At 43.3% G+C, this 10899-nt stretch overlaps 1 protein-coding gene across 1 annotated transcript in view; it reads left to right on the forward strand.

Moving 5' to 3' along the window:
* Positions 1-1175: 1175 nt before the first annotated feature.
* The window catches only part of FADS6 (fatty acid desaturase 6), a 14053-nt gene continuing 4329 nt past the window's right edge, over positions 1176-10899 (forward strand). Inside the window, exons 1-2 of the mRNA XM_015410742.1 lie at positions 1176-1774; positions 7380-7546. Of these exons, the coding sequence (XP_015266228.1) occupies positions 1285-1774; positions 7380-7546 (657 nt within the window). The 5' untranslated portion in view covers positions 1176-1284. The remainder of the gene's footprint in view (positions 1775-7379; positions 7547-10899) is intronic.

Here is a 10899-nt window from a genome sequence, read left to right on the forward strand (position 1 = left end):
CTTAACCACTTGAGCCACCGCAGCTGTCTCTATAGCTGTGATCTATTTTGCCAGCTCTTATGAATCACCCCCTCCCCAAGGAGTTGTGCTGTTAGGCTTTCATTATAGCAAATTCAGCTGCTGTTGGTTTTTGTTTCCCCCCCAAAGAAGTATCTTTAGTGGTGGCTTGAAATCATGGGAGTCTTCCAGGCTGCACCTGCCTTCCACCTTACTCTCAGTTTCATGGACCCCTGTCAGTATGGCCAATGTCCAGGAGACCAACCTTAAAAGTTTCAGCACTCCTCTTTATTGTTAGTTTTAAACATACATTTCAAAAAATTCTGTACATGCTGTTGGTACGGGACTTATCTGAGGGGAATCAACTAATTAATGAATTTCTCAATTAGCGACGCTGTGTATCAAGAACATTTTTAAAAGTTGTATGGTTTGCAGAGACTTAGGAATCTGAAATGTTTGGTACTGGCACATGCTTACATGAAATGCCCATTGTGGCAAAGGTAGGATTTAGGGAGATTAATGAAAAAAACAATTTGCATTGATGTAAGTTTGTGTTAAAAAGGAAGAAACAGTGGATTTTGAAAAATAATCTTATTTAATGAGGAGACCACTGAATGCACACACCCCCAACAAACAATAGTATTCCTAATGTATACTTTCCCACTTTGCCCTAATTTATGAATCTCCCTTCATCTGATAACCAGAAACATACAGGAGAAATATGGGGGCAGAATTAAAAAAAAAAAAACCCTTTAAGATAGGGAGCCTGGTCTCTTTGTGGAGATACAGAGAGAGGAGTCTCTGTTTTGCTTTAACTCCACAATGGCCCTTTAATACCTGGGTCTCCCTGCAGCTTCCTGTGCTTTTCTAAGTTGCCTCCAACAGAGCTCCGTGCTTCTTTTTACATCACTTCTGCCCTTCCCATGTCCTTTGGCTGTGGTGAGAGCAGCAGCACAATTCCTGCCTGCACAAGCTGTTCTTAATGAAAGGCAGCGCCAAGGGCAAGAGACACAGCCGCACTGGGATGGAGAGGCAAGCAGCTAGGGAAAGGAGAAGACAGGCAAAGGAGAGGGCGGTAAAGGGGCAGAGTCTAGGGATGGGATCCAAGTCAGCTTCTTAGAGCTAGATCTAAGCAATATGAGCTTTTAGCCCAGTGAACCTGCCAGGAAGGCCACCTATATTTCTCCGCTGTTTTTGCCCTTCCAGGGACAGCCTGGTTTGTTATTTGATCCTGCAGAAGCATTTGGATGTTGGCTCACTCTGCGGTGTCCTGAGCTCTGCAAGGAGATGGAGCCAAGGCAGGAGGAGATGCTGATGAAGAACCAGGAGTCGCACCCAGAAAGAAGGGAACAGAAGCCATCTGGGGGGGAAGGTACACTCTCAGGGGAAAACAGTTTCCAGGAAGGAGGTGATAGATTAGGACAAGGGGACCCTCCAAGCCAAGAAACCGCAGAGGCCGTAATACAGCTGCCAAATAGTTTTGAAAGAGAAGGTCCTCCTGAGGATGAAGCTTCAAAAGAACAAGGCCTGAGGCCCTCCTTAGATTACTCAGGTTTAGACGAAGACGGAACTCCGAGTTCCCCAGGAAAAGAGATGGTAATATTAAAAAGAGCAATGAAGGAGGAGATGTCGCCAGCTGGAGAGACGAGGTGTGAGGATTCCCTGATGGGGGAACTCTCTGAGATGGTGCAGAATATCGTGAAGAAAAGCAGCTGGTGGGAGAGGCATGGCATTGATGATACTATTATTATTGTGAACTTTCTCAGTCTCCCAGTAGGTAAGCCTACAATATTTGGGTACTCTGTAGAGTGTGACTCCTGTCTGGTTTTCTCACTCTGTATTAATAGGGAAATCTGCAATTAATGGGGAAAACTGTTGTTAGGCCTTCTGGTTTATTGATCTTGAACACTGTGGGATTATATAATTGATTGCCAGATACTAAGCCAACAAAGGGCTGGCTATTACATCTTGCCCTCCATTGCCCTGATTACTGAGAGATGGGTTAGAAGGACCCTTGGTCTGACCTTGCCTTGGCAATTGTTCTTGGGTTTGTATGTTGATTAGTACAGGCAACAATTTCACTTTGGCAGAATGGCCACATTTTCAATGTACCATCAGTGAGAAATGGCCAGTATCCACACTGACCAATGATCAATTACAATAATGTATTATAACCAGGATGCTGGGGTTCTTACAGACTTGTAGAAGCGGAAGAAGTCTCTGAGGGTAATCATGTTCAGCCATAACTAATGTGTGGCAAACTGTACTGAGCAACAGTGGTCATCATTGCAATAGTTTAGAAAAAATAGCATTGCCATTAAAGGTATGCTGTGTTTTGTTGGATCATCTAGATCCAAATTATTTATTTTACAAAATTTAGACACTGCCCCTCTGCCCTAAGGTGCATTTTACATAAGAAAGGGATGGTCAGCTCCTGTATTTTAGGGAGCCAATCTGTTCTTTAGACAGTAGCCCAGTATATTGGGCTGCAAAATTTGATCCTCTCATGGATTAACAGGCTTTAATATAATCATTATTACAATAAAGTCAGTGCTGTCCTGCAGTAAGTTAACTTCATGTTGCCAGGGCAGTAAGATGTCATCCATGGGGACATGAAGTAATGAAAGTGCTGCCCAATTTTTTTCCTGAAGTGGCAGATTGTCACTGTGGTCCTTGCCTTCCATGTGTGTGCATGAAACAGCAACACAGTTTAATATCATTGGGTGTCTCATTTGTTGTTGTTCAGTCGCACAGTCTCATGCTTGTATACAAAACCAAGGTGTGATATTAAAGCACAAAACAAACCTCTCACAACCTTTAGAAAACAATCTTATTTTCTTCATGAATGAAATGGTGGGTTAAATTTTTATCACTCCTTGATTAAAAATTTGATTGGGGACCATACAAATGTATGGTTCATATGCTTGCTCAGCTGTGAAGCCCACTGGGTGATCTTAGGCTGCAATAAAAACTATTTAAACTGTGAGACATCCACCTGTGGAAGTAAAGATGTTACCTTGTCATTGTGTATTAGGTTTCATTAAATTCTTTGAGGTGCGAAGGAGGAGAACTGGTTCTTCATGTTTGATGCATCAAGTAGCTCAACAACATTGGCAGGGCAGTGCTGTATACATAAGCAAATACCTACCTGTGGAAATTAGATCATGCCCATTGTTATGCCACGTACTACTCACACAGTCAATATTCTAGTTATTCCCGAGATATGCAATAATTGTCCACCATAGCGTATTGCATCCAGAAGGTTAGGATTGCAAACATTGCCCTATAGTAGGGTTGCCAACAGCCTTGAGAAAAGCCCCTTTAATGGAGGTTTAATGAGGTTTATTTACCGTACCTCTTTCAGCGGCCCATTTCCAGATATTTGATTTCTATTACAGGGACATGAAATCTTTTTCTCCAGGCTGTTGGTAACCCTACTATGAGTCTTTGCTCATCCAGTTTATGGATTGTTCCAGCAATACTGGACTTATCCAATCTCACATACGTTTGGTGCATTTACTAATTCTCTGTGATGCAAACAAGATGTTGCATTGTCTGATGTCTCTTTGCATCACAATGCAACTGTATTATAGCCAGGTTGAGTTTCTTTGTTTCAAGTGATAACCACCAAAGGAAGGAGATGGCTGTTGTCAGGGGTCATTTCGTAGAAAAAGAGGTGCAGGAGCTCATTACCATAACTCATTAGCATAACTTATTTGCATATGCCACACCTCCTGACATCACTGGAAGTGCTTCAGAAGGCAAACACCCACCACTCAGGCTCCACTGGACTGTTTTGGATTGCTAGCTATGGGGGGGGGGACGTGCAGATCTGTCCTTGCAGAGGAGGGAGAGCTTGTACCTGAATAAAACTTGGTCTTAAAGGTGCCACTGGACTGTTTTGGACCGGGGGGCCTCTGCAACTTACCTGGCTGCTTCTTCCTCTGACTGAGGGCTGCTGGGAGCAGGGGGTGGGGCTTGTTGCAAGTGCCCGCCTTCTGGGCTCTTTACTGCCAGAGCTCCGCTCCTGTGCACTCCTGCATGAAATGACCCCTGGCTGTTGTTATGATCTTATCCTGGATCCCATTTCTGAGTTTGCACAGATCAGGTCAAAGATGCTGCATTTCACTTCCTAAAGACTGATGCCCAAATTAGGTAAAATCTTGTCCTGTACATATAGAAAGTTACTAGAAATAATTATAGCTGGAGATGGGATATTAAGTGGGGTGGTATACTACATGGCTAAATTTGCAGTTTTGTTTAGAGCCTGATCATATCATTCAGAGGTCATTTCGGGGGGATCGTGGGGGATCGCAGTTCCCCCGGGTGAGGTACAGGGGGCGGGGCACATGACGAAGCCCCGCCCCCTGCTTCCGGCCACCCTGCTTCCGGCCCTCATTCAGCCAGGAGGAGGCAGGAGAAGAGGGAGGGTAAGTTGCTTCCTCCCTGCCTCTCCCCACCCCTGCCTGCCTGGGGCCAGGGAGGGCCTTCGCGGGACTTCCTTGCACTCCCGCCGGCCTTGCAGGTCCACCGCCGGGCCCGTCATGGGGCTCGGCAGTGGAGCTGCAAGGCCAGCTGAGATATGCTAATGAGTTCCCCTAGCTCTTTTTCTACGAAACGACCCCTGATATCATTCAACAAGGAATGGCATACACTTCAAAAAAACATTTATAAACTGGCTGATAAGATGTTCTGCTTAGTATCTGTCCTTGGTTGTTTGAACCATTTGGAATTACTTCATATAGACATGGCTGAATGTTTTTGAAGGTCTATCTAGATGTTACAAGAGATGTGATTGTTTCATATCTTTTTTTAATTTCTTAAAAAAACAGAAAAAAGAATGAGCAAAAGTCTTAAAATCCATCAACCAAATAAAGTGTAAAAAGAAAACAATATATATACATAAAGTAGAAACAAAAATATAACAATGATGGCAGATCTATACATAGGCCCCGGCCAGACGTGCCAGAAAATGCGCGCGGGGAGCGCAGCTATTTGCGCCGTCGCATTCTGATGCGCTATTATGCGATCAGACGTGACGGCGGGGGAGGAAGTCGCGTGCCAGCACGGTCACACCAGGAAGCTTCCATAGGCGGCCCGTGGCAAAGCATTTGCTAGTACATGCGGTGTGCTAGTTTTTTACTGTGTGGCTTCGGCGGCTTGCCACAGGTTCGCCACGGGAGTGCTACGCCTCCCAGATGTTCCCGTGTGATCGCGCCCAAATACTCCGTGGGACTCCCATGCCTTCAGTGGGGCAAATGCTCCGTGTGACCCGGGCCATAAATTTCTATAAACAATTTCTAAACATCTAAAAATAAGCCCACATGCAATTGTCATCTATATGCCATACATTCAAATACTGATAGAGTTCTAAGGTCCTCAATCTACTGATTTATCGGAGGTGGCGTTTATCTTTCCAGTGTTTAATATCAGTGTTTTTGCTGTAGTAAGGGCACAGAGGGTCAATTTTCATTGACCTTAGCTTCCAAGAGACAGGTAGATAATTGAAAAGTACACAAGCATCCTCAAAGATCAATGGATATTCTAATACTAGACTGATATGAGTAATAACTTCTCAGAAAAACCAAATTATTGGACACAGCCAAAGCACAAGGGGCGCATCCTGTGAGTTAGAACACCAACAGTTAGACCTGTTAGTCAGTCCTTCACTAAAGAGTCACAGTGGTATCCTAAACATATCCTAAACATAATTTTTGCTGAATGAATGGCAACTTAAGATCCATGGAGAGAGCAGGTATAAACTTCAAGGTTGTATCCCATTGCTTTGGCAAAATAGGACAATCTAGCTCCTTATTCCATTCATTCCTGAGACTCTGCATATATTTATTGACATCAAATATTTATAAACAAATATTGTAGGTTTCATTCTCTGCCTTGATTCAATTAAAGTTCCCAGAAGCAAAGGGGACTCTGAGACACTTAATGCTGCAGGGCTGTATTTAGGTATCAACAGATGTTGCAGTTGTAAATACTGACATACAACAGAAGTTGACAAGTCATATCTAGACGCAGCTGAGAACATGTTTCAGGTCTATTCCCCCATTCCTTATAGCAATTAGTTAAAAAAACCCAAAACCCGACATTTATTTGTAAGACCTTTAAGCTGCCATTCTACCCAGCTCACAGTCCCCAAGGGAGTGGACACAAAAACATTAAAATAATATTAAAACACATATAAATATATAAAAACAGTTAAAACAGAATACATAAACAAACACGTGAATGGGAGGAAGGGTCAGTGAGAAGCAGTGAGGGAATTACTAGACAAAAGAGAAAAAGTCTTTACTCACCGGTGGGAGACAGAAGGGGACAGATGACTCTCCCTGGGGAGGGAGGTCCATACTTTTGATGCCATGACTGAGAAGGCTCTTTTCTGGGTTGCTACCCATCTAGCCGCAAGCAGGGCCATCTGAAGCAGGTCCTCCAAAGATGACCATGGTGGTTGGGTAGGAAGAGGGAGCATTTTCTTATCCCGTCCAGCACCAGCTGTGACTAGCCAGTGCTTTCTAGGCGTGAGCCAACACACGACCACTGAAGAAAGCTTAAATCATCTTTATTCAACTTCACACGCATTCAGAAGATCATTTACTCACAATAGATGGGTGGGAAGTTACATCTTGTGATCTAGGTTAGTTCAATAGCCGCGGTGAGAAAGAGATGGGCTTCCCCTCTCCTTGCCGTAAGGGTTGATGAACAAAGAAACAGAAAAGATCCATAAAGTCAGGAAATTGCTCTTAATGAGCCAGTCAGAGGGAAGCTTCTGGGACCCCTAACTGCAAACCACAATTCCCAGGAGCAACAAGTCTTTAAAGATACAGCACAGTTTTACTAAACTACAGATAATGCTGACTGGGGCAGCACAGGGTAGGTTCATAAGGGTTAGGCGGTCTCCTTATCATTCTGTTTGTTGCCCCTCTCCTGCCAGTGACAGCTAATAATATGGGACAAGGGCGGAGTAATTTACAACATGAGGGCAGCGCATCAGGTGTTGCATTCATAGCAGAAGCCACAAGGAAGAGACCCTAAATAGCGAGTACTGCATATTGTTTAGCTAGATCCTTAGAGACTCTCAGTCAAGTCAATGTAAAAAAATAGGCAGCTTGTTTCAAATTATTAAAGCTTTATTAGACTCCAAAGTGTAGACACAACCCAACTCCACAGTGTTCTTATTCTGTTTGAGTTCAGTCTCCCTTCCAGCTTAGAACCGAACCGAAATAAATCTGAAAGTCTTATTAGTAGAAGAGAATATAAAAGTATAGTTCTGTGTCCACTGTGTTCTTCAATTGCTCTTGGTAGTGTAGAAAAAAATTAAAGGTTGTGCACAAAAAGATAAAGTCCTAACGTTTCCTCTCCTTTCCCAGGGTTCTTGCTTCTGAGTTCCTACAGTGTTTTTTCTTTCCTGTTGGGCATTGTTATCCTGGGTGTGGCACATTACACAATAACCGTGAAGGGGAGCCACCTGGCCAGCCACAATTCTCTGGTGGAGTCCAAGTCGTGGGGGAAAGTATTGGCCATATTCTTCTTAGAGGTACGTTTTCAGTAACCCATACTTTGGACACAGGAAACAAGTGAGACCGTGTTTTGTTATGCATAAGATCCAACAGGCTTGTATAAAGCAGAAATTTTACAAACCTTACCCTACGTGATGGAATGGAAGACATTTTGTTGCTTGGAAACCCATTGTCCCACGTTTCCAAATTGTCATACAGCCTAACCCAAAAATCTTGCCTGGGTTTTTGCAATGGTACTGTAGTAAAGGATGATGCTAGGGTAATGCAGTGTAATGCATAAGATCTACCATTTGCAGTTCATATAAATGCTATGCAATCACAATACATAGACCAAATCTTCCTGCCTTCACTCATCTTTTAATTACTGTTTTTCTGTGCTTAGTTCTGTTTTTACTGATTTTCATGATATTTTTATAATACTTGTTTTAACTCTTAGTCACTTTTGTCGAATCTGCATTTGCATTTTAAAATCAGTTTCGTGCTGCTGTGACGCCGTCTTTTAAAGCAGTGGGGAGAGCTTTAAAAGAATGACAGTGGAGCAGCCACGAGAAGGTGATAAACATATATGGACGTGCAAAAGTATGCTAGCACTGTTGAGGTGTGAAAACGACACCAAATGTAGACAGCTTTTTTGAAGATGGAGTCAGAAGGCTGGGACACTGGTGGGAAAGACAAATGCAGATTCATCCTTTGGTGGCCTTCATAGTACAGAAAGACAGGGTGGAGATCTGTAACTAAATAAATAATGCTGTGCCTTGTAAAGTCGGCCATCTATGATTCTTGCAGAGATGAAGAAGGCAAGCTTTCCAAATCTGATTCAGAAATACTTTGGAAAGTCTTGCTAATCTTCCTGGATATCTGAACTAAATCAAAGCTGATATTTCAGATGTCTAAAATAAGTTGGGGGTATCTGAAATGCAATCATCAGCAACAGGACATTCCTACTGCAGTCTCTGTGTCACAGACCAGGCCCTGCTGGAAATATACTGGAAATGGTGGGAATGATTAGAATAGATGTCTTCAACCCTTTGCTTGGGATTCTCAAATGCTTTGTGGCGCCCCAAGTATTGGTGCAGAACTACTCTCCTCCCTCCCTCTCTCCCTCCCTCCCCCCCCTCTCTCTTTCTTCTACTGCTAGTGCACGGACATAGAGATGAAGGATGCCACCACACCTCCTGCCCCTCCATGCAGCCTCACTGCGAGGAGCAGCAGAGCAGTGAGGGAACGCCTCAGTGGCAGGGAGGATTACTTTTATGCACAGCCAGGTTCAGAAATTTGCTCCGCTCTCCATCTGTCACATGACTGTGGTGACAAGTGACTTCTGGTCATGGGCTTGCAGCTCCATGGGCCCATGCTTTTTTCTGGGGTTAGAGTTGTCAATAGGGTTGCCAGCTCCAGGTTGGAAAATACCTGGAGATTTTGGGGGTGGAGTCTGAGAACGGTGGAGTTTGGGGAGGGGAGGGATAATACCATAAAGTCCACCTTCCCAAGCAGCCATTTTCTCCAGGTGAACTGATTTCTATTACCTGGAGATCAGTTATAATCCCAGGAGATCTCCAGCCACCAACTGGAGGTTAAAACCAAAACCAAAGAGCAGCACAGAAGAATTATGCAAAACAAAGGAAATAATCTGTGCTCAACAATAAACAACCACAAGTCTTAACCAATTGTCTCAAAATGTAATAAGGATATATACTAAAAAGGACATAGTCCAATGTAATACAAATACATACCACAGGACATAGATATATTTAAACTTTTGCACTTTGATTTAAGATTGGCAACAACTTTGCACAAGGAAACAATATGTCAGTGAAATTTTCCCCTTTGGAGCAGAAGACTTAAGAGTTCCATCTTTGTAAAGAAGCCTTTGGCGAAACGCAGCTTGTTACCAGCTAGCTTACGCTTAAAGAATATCGAGCCTACATTAGTTTCCTCACCAGGCTCCAGTGAATCCTTGAACTCCTGTGGGACTATTAAAACTGTGAGATTGTGTTCCATATTATTGGAGTTTCTGGTGTATGAGTTGACAAAGCTTAAATATATCTATGTCCTGTAGTATGCAAAACACACCTTGTTATATTTAAATTCATTGTATTTGTATTACATCGGACGGTGTCTTCTTTATTATATCCTTATTAAATTTTGGTACAATCATTTAAAACTTGTGGTTGTTTATTGTTGAGCACCAATTGGAGATTGGCAACCCTAGCTGCCAGGCCAACACACACACACACCCATCACATGCTCTTAAGTAAAGACTAATCTGAACATTTTGCAGTCTGTTTCCAAATCTACCAAGTTATGTGTGGATGAAATATTAAGGCACTTGATTAGCATCAGATTGATTTGATTCAGGGGTTAGAAAACGACTTCCCTATGCACATTTGATTTATATGTTTATTCGTACAAACCTTCATTTCAAAATTACAGGACAATTTGGAGCAGAAAAAGTGGATGAGGAAAGGGTTAGGCACCTCTTCCTGCTACCTCTCTGCTCCCAGGTACCAAAAGAACTGCAACTATGGTTACTAACATGTAAAGTGCTTTTTGACCTTTAAGCAGTACAAACTGACAAAACATCTCCCTTGATATGTTATGAGGATTTTTCAGGTAACAGTTGTCCAAATACTCAGATTAACATAGTCCCACTTGGCTCTGAGGGTCTGCTCTGACTTAAACAAGTAGAGGGTTTACAGTCTGGGGGCATTGTTCTAAACCTACCCTCATAACCAGGCTCATTTATTTAATCTGAATTAACTCCCAAGTAAGCATCCTGAGAGTCACTGTCATGGGAAAAGCATTGTGAGGAAGAAAACAGGAAGACTTTAAAAAGAGGCTCGCTGTGCTATGAACATGTTTTGAGGTTGTTTTTTTTTAAAAGATTGTACATGTGGTTGTAGTATTTCAGTAAATCGCATGTCAGTACATACTACAACCATTGGCTGGCCACTCCATCACTGCCACCGTTTCCTCCTCCTCTTTCCTTCTGTTGGAAAATTAAATGCCTAGCAGCTGATTTCTTGAGATGGAAAAAGATTGTGCCACTTGCATCTCAAGCACCCAGCTGAGAAGAGCTTTCTTTCCCGGGAAAGGTTAACAGTTATGGCAGTGAGCAAGGGAACAAGTGTGCAGGCAGACACAGAAAGCACTTGGCTGTGGGACAGTTGCCTTCCCAGCAATGGTGGCAGCAGGGTGCCAGGACAGTAAGCAGGGGAAGAAGTTGGCTGTAGGGTGTTTCCTTTCTCTGCTTGGTTGCTTGCCCCTTCATTCACTCTCCTGCTGCCTTCTTCACCTGCTGCTATGGGGAAAGAAAATGTTCTGCAGCCAAGAGCCTGAAATGGAAGAGACCATTTCTGGCGGCGGGGGG

This window comes from Gekko japonicus, unplaced genomic scaffold (assembly GCF_001447785.1).
Source record: "Gekko japonicus isolate JY-2015 unplaced genomic scaffold, Gekko_japonicus_V1.1 scaffold15, whole genome shotgun sequence".
Classification (NCBI taxonomy): Eukaryota; Metazoa; Chordata; class Lepidosauria; order Squamata; family Gekkonidae; genus Gekko; species Gekko japonicus.